The sequence below is a fragment of the Molothrus aeneus genome, chromosome 21 (assembly GCF_037042795.1).
Source record: "Molothrus aeneus isolate 106 chromosome 21, BPBGC_Maene_1.0, whole genome shotgun sequence".
Lineage (NCBI taxonomy): Eukaryota > Metazoa > Chordata > Aves > Passeriformes > Icteridae > Molothrus > Molothrus aeneus.
In genome coordinates this window covers 7,944,212-7,957,782 of record NC_089666.1, presented here as the reverse complement: position 1 = coordinate 7,957,782, position 13,571 = coordinate 7,944,212, and the positions used below count along the sequence as shown (strand labels likewise).

General features: G+C 58.4%; 1 protein-coding gene across 1 annotated transcript in view; it reads right to left on the bottom strand.

Annotated features, from left to right (window-relative positions):
• Positions 1-13,571, bottom strand: part of AGRN (agrin) — a 73,304-nt gene that overhangs the window by 35,571 nt on the left and 24,162 nt on the right. The window contains exons 4-7 of the mRNA XM_066563778.1: positions 6,891-6,938; positions 2,610-2,825; positions 1,746-1,970; positions 373-597 (exon numbers count right to left, since the gene is read on the bottom strand). Coding sequence (XP_066419875.1) covers positions 373-597; positions 1,746-1,970; positions 2,610-2,825; positions 6,891-6,938 — 714 coding nt within the window. The remainder of the gene's footprint in view (positions 1-372; positions 598-1,745; positions 1,971-2,609; positions 2,826-6,890; positions 6,939-13,571) is intronic.

The following is a 13,571-nucleotide window of genomic DNA, read 5'->3' as shown; positions in this document are numbered from 1 at the left end:
TTATTATTTTATATATTTGATTTATATTATGTACTATATATTATATAAAATATATTACATTATATAAAATATATTGTAAAAATAATACATTAAATAAATAAGTATATTAATATTTTCTATAATGTATTATATAGAACATTAATATATTAATAAAATATATAATGTATGATGCTATATTAATTATTTTTATATATTTATATATTAGATAATTTATTAAAAGAACATATTAATACATTTAACAAAGAACTACTACTATTTTAAACAGAATACAGCCTCTAGGCTCTGTTTGAGGCAGCCTCTTTGGGCACTCAGGGGATGCTCCGAGAGAGGAGGAGGAGGATGAGGATGAGGATGAGGAGGGCGGGCACTCACCCTGCGGCTGGCACTGCCCCGAGCGCACCTTCTGGATGTCCATGCCGCGGATGGCCCCCGAGCGGGCCATGGCGCACTCGCTCTCGTAGGTGACGCCGTCGTCGCCGCACACGGGGTCCCTGCCCGGGGGACAGCCCTCGGGCCGGGGCAGCAGCTCCGCCCGCCGCGTCCGCGGATTCACCCGGCACACGCGGCCCGGCTCGCTCGGCACGGCCTGGCACGGGTCTGGCACGGGCGGGAGGCACGGCTCACTCCCTGCCCTCTGGCATCGTCACTCCCTGCCCGAACCGGGGCTTCCCAGGCTCTGCTCCATCCCTTTGGGGCCCCCAATCTTCCTTTCTGCCCCAAGGAGTCACTCCCTGCCCAAACCCTGCCCAGATCGGGGCTTCCCAGTCTCTGCTCCATCCCTGCGCCGCCCCAAGAGCCCCCAGATCTTCCTTTGTGCTCCATGGAGTCACTCCCAGCCCTCTGGCACTGTCACTCCCTGCCCAAACCGGGGCGTCCCAGGCTCTGCTCCTTCCCCAAGAGCCCCCAGATCTTCCTTTGTGCTCCTAAGGACTCAGTCCTTACTGAGCCCATTTCCAAAGGGAACAGCACTGGGATAAACTCTGCCTTTTTCCCCATCCTGAGCTGCTTTTGGGATGCTTTAATTCCAGGAGCTGTTTGGGATGCTCAGATTCCAAGAGCTGTTTGGGATGTTTTGGCTCCAGGAGCTGTTTGGGATGCTCTAATTCCAGGATGTTTTGATTCCAGGAGCTGTTTGGGGTGTTTTGGCTCCAGGATCTCTTTGGGAAGCCAGGCAGCAGCAGCAGCAGCATTTCCCTGCCCCAAGCAGGGCCAGGGCAGCAGCAGGAGGAGCTGACCCCGGTGCTGGAGTCGCTCTCTGGGTCAGCGGGGTTGGAGCACAAACACCCAGGGGAAGGAGGCACTGCCTGGTTCTTGGCTCAGCAGCCGTCACCAAAGTGACCTTTCACTGTCCAGAGTGACCTTTCACTGCCCACAGTGACCTTCTACTGTCCAGAGTGACCTTCTACTGTCCAGAGTGACCTTTCACTGCCCACGGTGACCTTTCACTGCCCACAGTGACCTTTTTCCTACCCAAACCACCCATTTCTTACCCAAACCACCCCTTTTGTGCCCTTTTTCAACCCAAACTACCCCTTTTTCTGCCCAAACCACCCTTTTCCCTACCCTTTTCCTCCCCAACCCACCCCTTTTCTGCCCTTTTCCTCCCCAAACACCCCTTTCCCACCCCCTGACCCCCCAGCCCTTTCCTCCTCCACTCTCCCGCCTCTCCTTCCCCCCGCACCCCCACCCCAGCTGGGCACATTTTTTAACCCCCTCCTCCCCGAGACGTTTGACGCCCTCCTCACCACAGGGGCCATCGAACTTCTTGAAGACGTTCTCCTGCTTGTCACAGGCGTGCTTGTTGAGGTGGCACTGGCTGCGGTAGTCACGGCCGTCGCTGCCGCACACGGGGCTCTCGGCGACGCCGCTGCACGACGAGGGACACACGCACCGGGCGCCCTGGCCGTCAGGGGAGGGGACACACGTGCTGCCAAAGCTGCAGGTGACCTCGGCACAGGGGTCCTTGGAGCCTGGGGACACGGCAGGGGACGGGGGTGAGGGCACGGAGCAGGTGAGAGCGCGGCACGGGATGTCCCGCTTCTCTCGTGGAATATCCCAAATGTATCCCAAGATCCCCCAAATCCATCCCTCTAAATGCTCCAATCCAGCAGCACTGGATAGTTTTCCACAGCTTCAGAGGATCCTTAGAGCCTGAGGGACGGAGGAGGGGACACAGCACAGGTGAGAGCCTGGCACAGGATGTGCCCCCATTCCTCTTGTGGAATAACCCCAATATATCCCAATATTCCCCAAATCCGTCCCTCCAAATGCCCCAATTCAGCAGCAATGGACAATTTTCCATAATTTTCCTCCTCACAGTTTGCTGACCTCCAAAGCAGAGCTGGTGATTCCTCAGCTTCCGTTCACAGCCTTTGGTGTCCCTGGCCCAGCCCGTGGCCATCATTTCTCCATCATTTCTCCACCATTTCTCCATCACTTCTCCACCATTTCTCCATCACTTCTCCACCATTTCTCCTCCTTACCACACTCTCCTGAGCCCCAAGGCAGCTCTGATGATCCCCCAGTGTCGCCAGCCCTGTCCCCATCCCTCCAGCCACAGCCCAAGGTGTCCCTGCCCGCCCCGGGGCCAGCCAGGGTCCCTCACTCACCGCAGGGTCCCTTGCTGACCACCTTGATCCTCCTCTGCTGGTTGCACTGGGCCCTGTCCAGCTCGCACTCGTTGCTGTAGGTGGAGTGGTCGGAGCCGCACACCGGGGCCACCACGGGGGCACAGGGACCCTTCTTGCACACGCACGAGGCCTGGCCCGGCTCCGAGGGGCTGCGCTCGCACACGGCCCCGAAGCCACACAGCATCCCCCGGCACCCTGCGGGCACAGGGACACCCCAATGGGCACGGGGACACCCCAATGGGCACGGGGACACCCCAATGGGCATGGGGACACCCCAATGGGCACGGGGACACCCCAATGGGCATGGGGACGTCCCAATGGGCACGGAGATACCCCAATGGGCACAGAGACACCCCAATGGGCATGGGGACACCCCAATGGGCATGGGGACACCCCAATGGGCACGGGGACACCCCAATGGGCATGGGGACATCCCAATGGGCACGGGGACACCCCAATGGGCATGGGGACACCCCAATGGGCACGGAGACACCCCAAAGGGCATGGGGACACCCCAATGGGCACGGAGACACCCCAATGGGCATGGGGACATCCCAATGGGCATGGGGACACCCCAATGGGCACGGAGACACCCCAATGGGCATGGGGACATCCCAATGGGCACGGGGACACCCCAATGGGCATGGGGACACCCCAATGGGCACGGAGACACCCCAAAGGGCATGGGGACACCCCAATGGGCACGGAGACACCCCAATGGGCATGGGGACATCCCAATGGGCATGGGGACACCCCAATGGGCACGGAGACACCCCAATGGGCATGGGGACATCCCAATGGGCACGGGGACATCCCAATGGGCATGGGGACACATGAGGGGCACAGGGACATGCCAGGGGGCACAGGGACACACACACAGGGAGCCCCCAAACCTTTCCCTAAAATCCGATTCTCCCCTTCCCTGGGACAGCCCCATCCATTCCCTGAGGTGTTCCCTGCCCCAGTGCCCCCTCCCAGGGTACCCCAGTGCCCCCCAGTGCCCCCCACACGTCAGAACCAGAGCCTGACCTACATAAAAGGGAAAAGAGGAATCCTAAAAGGAAAATCAAACTCCTCATTTACACTTCAATTCCCAGGCGTCTGCCTTTGACTGCCTGGAGATTCTGGAGCTGCAAACCCAGAGATAAATCCCAGGAAATCAAAAGGAAAAGGATTCTCCCCCTCTCCTGCCCCAGCACAAGATAAATCCCATAAATCCCGGGAAATCAAAAGGAAAAGAATTCTCCTCCTCTCCCAGCGGTATCTAAAGGGATTCATCATTTTTCTGAAGAGTCTGAGTCTCTCCTGCACTTCCCAGAGCTGCTCCTTCCCTCTCTTTGGGGTTTTTTTAAAAAATGCAGATGAGGTGTAAAAATTCCAGGGGATGGGAATTGTGGGATTCATCCTGAGGGAAGGGGATGGGGAGAGGGAATGGAGCTGGGGCTGGCTTGGCCATGGCCATGGCCTGAGACACACAGTTAATTCTGAACTTAAAGCAAAAATCCATTTCGTATTTAAATGGAGAATGGGATTATTCCCAATGATTTGAATGAATGGTTTAAATTATTTAGTTTGCAGTTTGCTCACATAGGTGAAATATGTTGTTTTAACCTGTTTCATCTGTTACAATTACTGTGCTCAAAAAAAGCTTATATTGGATTAAAAAAAATTGTGCCCAAAAGGGGCAGTGGGAACGGCAGGGCTGGGCATTAATTAATTTGGGGTGGGCATTAATTAATTCGGGCTGAGCGAGGTGCCCGTTGCCATGGAGAGTGGCTGGGCTGGTGCTCCTGTCCCCCAGCCCAGCCCCGCTCATCAACATTCAAATATTCAGCCCCGCCCTGCCAATATTCAAATATTCAGCCCCACTCATCAATATTCAAATATTTATTGCATCACCCGGGGTGGGGAGCGAGGAGGAGCCCCTTTCCTGCACCCCAGACCTGAGCCCTGGCTTTGTTAGGCCGGACAGTGACCCTGCCCAGCCCTTTCTTCATCCAGACCTGAGCCCTGGCTTTGTTAGGCCGGACAGTGACCCTGCCCAGCCCTTTCTTCACCCCAGACCTGAGCCCTGGCTTTGTTAGGCCGGACAGTGACCCTGCCCAGCCCTTTCTGCACCCCAGACCTGAGCCCTGGCTTTGTTAGGCCGGACAGTGACCCTGCCCAGCTTTGGGAGGGGAAGGGACCTCCCCAGCCCTCCAGGTTGATCCAACCCTTCCTCCCCCAGCTCCTGAGTGAACCTCATCCAAATCCCAGCATTTTCCCAGCCCAAACCCTGTCCCAGAGCCAGCCCAGGAACACAAGCAGCACAAACCCATCCCCTCCCCAGCAGGGACCCCCTCCCCGCGTCCCCTGGCCCCCAAACCCCTCCTGCACCCTGGCAGCCCCCCAGAACAGGCCCTTGCCCATCTCCTGTGGGATCTTTGGGAAGTCTTTGGGCATCTGCCTGGGCTGGGCTGTTCATGTTTTGGAGCCCTGAGCAAGGAGTTCCACCCACGTGGGGGTTTATTTTTCGCTCGAGATGCCTTTCCCCGGGCCAATTATAGATTAATCACATTTTATCTCACATCCTTGTCTCCCCCACCCCCAGCAGGGGAGGCAAAAATGAGGGAAAAAAAAATAATAATAAAAAAAAAAGGCAACAAGCAGGTTATTAATTGGCTGCTGTTTTCTGTTTGCTGGGCTCTTATCTGTGCACGTGGAGGTGGGGGAAGAGCTGCCAGCAAAGGCAGAGGGTTTAAGCCTGGCTTTAAAAAGGGAACAAAGCTCCTGTGATGGTTTTATCTCAGCCTGGGCTTGCCTGCCCTGCATCCAGCAGCTCCTGAAGCTGATAAGAACCTCACAAAGGAAAAAAAAACCAAAAAACCAAACCCAAAGTTCTCTGTGAAACCAGAGGAAAGGTGGGAGAAAATGCAAGGCTGCAGAAATTCACCTTTTGCAGCCCTTCCCTGCTTCCAGCCAGGAAAATATCTGGGAAAAGGGAGCCCTGAGGGGCACTGCCCTCCTTCCTCACCCAAATCATGGATCCCCAGGAAAATGGGAGCACAATTCCATGAAAATCCCTGGAAAAGGGAGCACTGAGGGGCTCCTTCCTTCCTTCCTCACCCAAATCCCACATCCCAAAAAAATCCCAAGAAAATGGGAAACCTGAGGGGGAACTGCCTTCCTTCCACACCCAAATCCTGCATCCCCAGGAAAAGGGGAGCACAATCCCATGAAAATGGGAGCACTGAGGGGCTCCTGCCCTCCCTCCTCACCCAAATCCTGCACCCCCAGCACTGCCAGGGCTCAGGGAGCAGCCAGGCTGGAAGGGACCCGGAATCCCCACAGATCAGTGGGGTCAGGAGACGTTTCCCTGAGGGAAGGGCCAGCCCAGGAGTGGGTCCTGCTGCCCCCAGGGATTTGGGCACACTCTGCACCCAGCCCCAGGGATTTAGGGACACTCTGCACTCAGCCCCAGGGATTTGGGCACACTCTGCACTCAGCCCCAGGGATTTAGGCACACTCTGCACCCAGCCCCAGGGATTTAGGGACACTCTGCACTCAGCCCCAGGGATTTGGGCACACTCTGCACCCAGCCCCAGGGATTTGGGCACACTCTGCACCCAGCCCCAGGGATTTGGGCACACTCTGCACTCAGCCCCAGGGATTTGGGCACACTCTGCACTCAGCCCCAGGGATTTGGGCACACTCTGCACTCAGCCCCAGGGATTTGGGCACACTCTGCACCCAGCCCCAGGGATTTGGGCACACTCTGCACCCAGCCCCAGGGATTTAGGGACACTCTGCACTCAGCCCCAGGGATTTGGGCACACTCTGCACCCAGCCCCAGGGATTTGGGCACACTCTGCACCCAGCCCCAGTGATTTAGGGACACTCTGCACTCAGCCCCAGGGATTTAGGGACACTCTGCACCCAGCCCCAGGGATTTAGGGACACTCTGCACCCAGCCCCAGGGATTTGGGCACACTCTGCACCCAGCCCCAGGGATTTAGGGACACTCTGCACCCAGCCCCAGGGATTTAGGGACACTCTGCACTCAGCCCCAGGGATTTGGGCACACTCTGCACCCAGCCCCAGGGATTTAGGCACACTCTGCACCCAGCCCCAGGGATTTGGGCACACTCTGCACCCAGCCCCAGGGATTCGGGCACACTCTGCACCCAGCCCCAGGGATTTGGGCACACTCTGCACCCAGCCCCAGGGATTTGGGCACACTCTGCACCCAGCCCCAGGGATTTAGGGACACTCTGCACTCACCATCCCGTGGCGGCGGCGGCGTCTGCGTGAAGTAACTGTTGGGTTTGTCTGCAAGGAAACAAAAACCAGGAGCTGTCACGGGTTCCTCGGGCACAACCCTGCCCCAGCCCTTTTTGGGATGGTGTTTACCCCTCCTCGAGCAGGTTTGGCTCCCAGGAGATCCCAGGAGGAGCCAGGATCACCCAAACCCAGTTTGGGACAGCCCCAGGTACCGACGGAGCTGTCACGGGTTCCTTGGGATGGTGTTTACCCCTCCTCGAGCAGGTGTGGCTCTCCCAGGAGGTCCCAGGATCACCCAAAGCCGCTTTGGGCCAGCCCCAGGTACTGGGCAAGCGTCTCTGGGAGCAGCCCCCGGTGCCTGGCAGGGCTGGACCTGCCCCAGCCTGTCCTGCCCCATCTCCCGGGGCCAATCCTGCTGTGGATCACCCCACACACAGCTGGCCTCACACCCAGCCCAGAGCAGGAATGCTGCAGCCCCCTGCACCATCTCTTGCTCCTTCCAAATCCTCACATCCCACAGTCATCATTTGCACCAGCCCTTCCAGATCCTCACATCTCCCAGTCATCTCCAGCCCTTCCCAAATCCTCACATCCCCCAAATCATCACCTGCACCTGCCCTTCCCGAATCCTCAGATTCCCCCAGTCAGCCCCCAAAAAGTGGGAGGAAGGGGCAGCAGAACTGCAAGGTCCCCAAGCAAGGGTGCCCTGCCAGCCCCTGTTTGGGGACCCTGATGGAGCAGTGGGGGAGCTGAGCTGAGCTCCCTCAGCTCCAGAGCCCCTCTGGAACACCCAGAACCCAGGGCTTGGGCTGGGCTGTGGCAGAGATGACCCCAGTGCAGCACAGCACGCTCCAGGCTCCTGGGGGACACCCCTGGGTTCATCCCTGAGCACTGGAGGAGCTGCACACCCCAAAATGGGGCTGGGGGCTCTGCCAGGCCTCAGGAGGGGGAGCAGGAGCCTGGCACAGACACCTGGATCCACACCCAGGGTGGGATGCACTCAGCTGCACCAGGGATCACATTCACAGCCAGAGCTCAGGGGAAATCTCACATCCCCCAATCATCAGCAGCCTTTACAAATTCCTGACATCCCCCAGATCATCTCCTGCCCTTCCCAAATTCCCACATCCCTCAGATCATCACCAGCCCTTCCAGATCCTCACATCCACCCAGTCATCACCTGCCTCTCCCAAATCCTCACATCCCCCATATCATCATTTGCACCAGCCCTTCCAGATCCTCACATCTCCCAATTATCTCCAGCCCTTCCCAAATCCTCAGGTCCCCCTGATCCTCACCTGCAGCTGCCCTTCCCAAATCCTCACATCTCCCCAGTCATCTCCTGCCCTTCCCAAATCCTCACATTTCCCAATCATCATTTGCCCATCCCAAATCCTCATATCGCCCCAGTCATCACACGCACCAGCCCTTCCAGATCCTCACATCCCCCTGACCATCACCCCCAGCAGCCCTTTCCAAAGCCTCACATCCCCCCAGTCTCCTGCATCAACCTTTCTCAATCCTCAGATCCCCCTGATGCTCACCTGCACCAGCCCTTCCCAAATTCCCACATCCCCCGGATCATCACCAGCCCTTCCCAGATCCCCCATGCCCAGATCCCCACCCGGATTTGGGATGGAGCCTGCCAGGAGCAGCAGCAGCAGCAGCAGGTGGGAGCTGTCCTGGCCCACGCAGAGCCGCCCTCACAGCTCTGCTCCCTCTTCCCTGCCAGGCAAAAGTGGGACAGGGAGCTGCAAATCCTGGGATTGTCCCCGGGGCAGCCCCAACCCCGGGACTGTCCCCAAGGCATCCAGGAGGAGCCCATCTGGTGGCCCTGGGATCCATCCTGCCCCCTCAGGGACACCTACAGTTGTTGAGGAAGAGCAGCACGGCGAATCCCAGCGTGGAGGTGGCCAGCAGGATGAGGCAGATGTTGCAGGGGATCATGAAATATCTCACCACCAGGGACACCTTGTGCTGGTACAGCCGGTCCCGCTCCAGGGCTCCCGGCGCCATGGGGTGCTGGCACGCTGTCATGCTGGGCTCTCACACCCCAGGAGGCACCACCAGGCTCTCAGGGATCCCTGTCCTCTGTCCCCGGGTGGTTTTGGCAGTTTAGGTTTTCCCAGAGGTTCCCATCTCGGCTGGCAGCAGGACGGGGGCACCCTCAGGACTCCGTGCCCGGCGGTGCCATGGCAGAGGCGCGGCCCTGGGGACAGCTTGGGGACAGCTCCGGAGGCACAGGGACACTCAGCCAGCCCCCCAGGTGTCAATCCATGGGTGCTCGCAGAGAGCAAACCAAAATGACCGGAAAGCAAAACAAAATGCCCAGAAAGCAAACCAAAATCCTGATGCAGAGGGCTCCAAATCCGTGGCTGAGCCCACCAGGACAATGACACGCCGGGGTGGGAATGGTGGGAATGTCACAGCAGGAGCAGAGCTGGGACAGGGACAGTGCCAGCACAGGAGCGCTCCCAGGCTTGGCAATGTTGCTGTTGTCTGGGATAATGGCTGAGATCCTCCAGGATAACCCCTGAGATCCTCTGGGATATCTTCTGGGATAACTCCTGAGATCCTCTGGGATAATCTTTCAGATCCTCCAGGATAACCCCTGAGATCCTCTGGGATATCGTCTGGGATAACTGATGGGATACTCTGGGATATCTTCTGGGATCCTCAAGGATAACTGCTGAGATCCTCCACGATAACCTCTCCGGTCCTCCAGGATCACCTCTCAGATTCTCCGGGATGTCCTCTCAGATCCTCCAGGACAATCTCTGGGATCCTCTCAGATCCACGCCAGTCTCACCCCAGGCACACGGGGCTCCCTCCGCTGTCCAGCGGCTCCTCCAGGACACGTCCGGCAGCCTCTGACCCTCTGCAGGTCCTCACAGCCAGGAGCGGCCAAGATTCCGGGAGAAACCCAAAATTCTGGGAGCAGCCAAATTTCCAGGATCGGCCAAGATTCTGAGAGCAGCCCAAGGATTCCGGGAGCAGCCCAAGGATTCCAGGAGAATCTCAAAATTCCGGGAGCAGCCCAAGGGTTCTGGGAGCAACCCAAAATTCCGGGAGCAGCCAAGATTCGGGATCAGCCCGAGGATTCCGGGAGCAGCCCGAGCATTCAGGGCTGCGGCTCAGCCGCGCCGCGCTCAGCCCAAGGCAGGCGCTCCTCTCGGCTCCATCCCCGCTCCCTGCCCAGGCCAGCCCGGCTCTCCGGGAGCCGCCCGCGGCTCGGCCCGGCGGGCGGGGGCCCGGCTCGGCTCGGCTCGGCCCGGCTGCCCGGCTCAGTGCCCGCCTGACGCCGCTCGGACATGCCGGTGCCTCCCGGCCGGAGCGCGGCTCGGCGGCATGGAGCGGCTGCGAGGGAGGGAGGGAGGGAGGATGGATGGGAGGGAGGATGGATGGGAGGGAGGATGGATGGGAGGTGGATCCCTAATCCCGGTGGTCTCCGTGCGCCCCCCGCGCGGGGATGGGGCCGCGCAGGATCAGACAAGGGAGCGGCAGCGCGGAGCGAGCCCGGAGCTCCCCCCGCCCCGCATCCCTCCCTTCCCTTCCCTTCCCTTCCCTTCCCTTCCCTTCCCTTCCCTTCCCTTCCCTTCCCTTCCCTTCCCTTCCCTTCCCTCCCTCCCTCCCTCCGCCCTCCCCTCGGCCCGACCCCGGCGAGGGGGGGCCCGGCGAGCCAACAAAGGGGAGCGGGGGCGCAGGGGCGCGGCGCAGACAAAGAGCGGGGGCGGCGGGGGTCGCGCAGGAGCCGCTCCCCACCCGGGCACGGCGTGGGCAGCGCAGGGAAGGGCGGGGGACCCTCCCCAGGACCCCCCGGATGAGCACGGAGGGGTGGGAGGGGGCTCGGCCCCTCCGGCTGCTCGCACCTCTGCCGGCATCGCCCCCGAGAGAGCCCCGGGGACGGCAGGGAAAACCCGCCCATTGGCTTTAGGGGGTTATCGGCACCGACTCCCCCACACCAGCCCGAAAGAGCAGCAGGGAAAACCCAGTTATTGATTTTTGGGACGTTATCGGCACCGACTCCCCCAAACCAGCCGGGAAAAAGGAGCAGGGATGGAACTGCTGTTCCTGGCTGCTCCTGCTTCCCGCAGGGATGGGAAGGTGCCACCGGCAGGGCTGGGTGGACGCCAGAGGAAGGTGAAGGTCCAACAATGGGCTGGGAGCGCTGCCACAGCCCCGGGCAGGGATCGCTGCCGCCCCAAACACAAACCCGGGAGCTCGCCCTGCCCTGCCAGGGTGGCATTCCCGGCAAAACACAAATTCCCTGGGCTGGAATGGCACTTTGAGGGCACCAGGACACGCTGGGTCATTGCCCAGCCACCAGGGAGGAGCTGGGCAGCTCTGGGGGCTGCAGGAGAACCCCTCAAGAGGAAAAGAGGAAAGCCAGAGAGAACCTGGGCTGTGCCACACCAGGGGCTGGGTTATCCCCCAAAAACAGGGCAGCAGGTGCTGCAGAGGGGCTGGCAGCAGCCAGCGGCACCAGCAGGGACCCTGCAAGCCCTCCCAGGACAGACGGACACCGTGGGGTGTGGGGAGGGAGCTCCGCGCAGAGCAGCTGCTCCGAGCCCCTCCGGCAGCAGGGAGGGGAGCTCAGCTTCCCCTGCAGCCTCCGGGAGCTGCCCCCTCTCCCTCTGGGGGCCTGGGGGCTGTGGATCCATCGAGGCAGCTCTGGGAGCTGCTCACAAGCTCTGTTCCCACCGGATTCCTGCTCCCCACTCCTCCAAAAGCAACAGCTCGGGACAAAAACCTTTGCCAGGGGCAGGTTCTGCTCCCAGCCCTTCCAAGAATCCTTCCCTCACCTTGGCAATGCACCTGCAGCCCCAGGGACACAGAGATGAGAGAATCCTCCCACGGGGACACGTGGGGGACACTGGGTGGTCCCCGAGCAGGGCAGGGCTGTGCCCATCCCACAGCAGCTCCCTGTGGGATGGGCACAAATTGCCTCCCAGCCACCCCACAAACCCCCCTGCTCCTCTCCGAGGGCTGGGAGCGTCCCGAGGTGCAAATCCAAGAAAAAAGAAAAAAAATCAGAGAAAAAAGGGGGAAAAAACCCAAGACACGTCCAGGAGATTGCTCCTCTTGAAACCTGCCGTGCTCCCTGCAGCCTTCTCCTGTTCCTGCATCCTTCAGTGCCTTCTCCTCCCTCCTTCTCCTGTTCCTGCATCCTTCCCATCCCAGTTCCTCCATCATTCCCGTCCCCGCTCCCCAGCCCTTCCCATCCCAGCTCCTGCATCCTTCTCCTGTTCCTGCATCCTTCCCATGTTTTCCCCTTCCACGCTTCCCATCCCAGCCCCTCCACCCTTCCTGTGCCACAGGTGCCCAATTCCTGCCCACTCTGTGCCCATCCCTGTCCCCTCCCCAGCCCCAGGGCAGGTTCCAGAGCCAGCCCAGCAATCCAGGGTAGGGCCCAGGCTTGGCTGTGAACAATTCCCGGAGGGAATCGAGCTCTGCCTCCTCCCCGTGCTGTTTTCACATGCAAATCAGCCCCGGCCCTCCCTGTCCCCTGCAGCCACCGCGGGGCCACTGTCAGGGGCAGCTTTTGTGTCCCCAGCCCCAGCACGGCCACGCTGGCTCCTCATCCTGCCGGGAAACCCCAACACCAGGAATCTGGGATGGGATCTGACACTCCCAGGGTCCCTCTGCCCTGCTGTGACCCCAGTGGGGTCCATCGGTGTCCCTGTGCCCAGAGCTGCCACCTCTCTGGTGACAGTGACAGCAGGGACACCCCACGTGCCACCTGCTCCCTTGGCCAGCCAGGGACACTTTGGGAATGAGGGGCCAGGAAGGAGAACCCAGCAAGAGATGGCCAAGCAAAAAAGGCCGGAAAAGCAAAAAATAAAAAGAGCAAAAAGGCGAAGCAAAAACAAAACAAAAAAAAAACAACAAAAAACCCCCAAACAAACAACAACAAAAAAAGGCCAAAATGGCCATAAAAGCCAAAATAGGCATAGAAGCAAAAAAAAAAGGATCTAAAAGTCACCTTTGGCTCCTGAGCTGCCAGGAGTATATATTCTATATATTCTATTATATATAGAATATATAGAATAAAATATATAGAATATGATATATTCTATATCATATAATATATAGAATAGCATAGATCTATAATATTATTATATATCTACAACATATATTATCTCTAATATATAGTATATATCTATATAATATATAATATACTATTATATATTATATATATGTTCTATATAAAATAGAATATATATATTCTATTATATAGAGAATATATATAGAATATATATATTATATATATAGAATATATATGCTGCTATATGGGAGCAGCAGCCTGAGCTTGAGCTTAAATTCCTTCCCGTTTCTCCCGGGTCCCAAAAAACCCGATCTGCTGCTCGGGGAGATGATTGACAGCTGTCAGTCACGCCCTCCGAGGCGCAGCTCCTGCTGTTGCCAGGCTGATCCCCCACCTGGCTGCCTTCCCGCTAATCCTGTTTGGCAGGGAGCTAATTGGGATTTATCTGACAGCACCCAGAGCCTGCCGAGCGCTCAGCGCTTCCTCCCCGAGGCCAGGAGGAGGAGGAGGAGGAGGAGGAGGAGGAGGAGGGAGCCTGCGAAAGGCGCTCGCTCCTTCTCCCTTTCCCCATCCCCTCCCGCATTTTCCCCCGGCTAATTACCGGAGAGAGGAGCTGGGCAAGGAGGGGGGAAAGC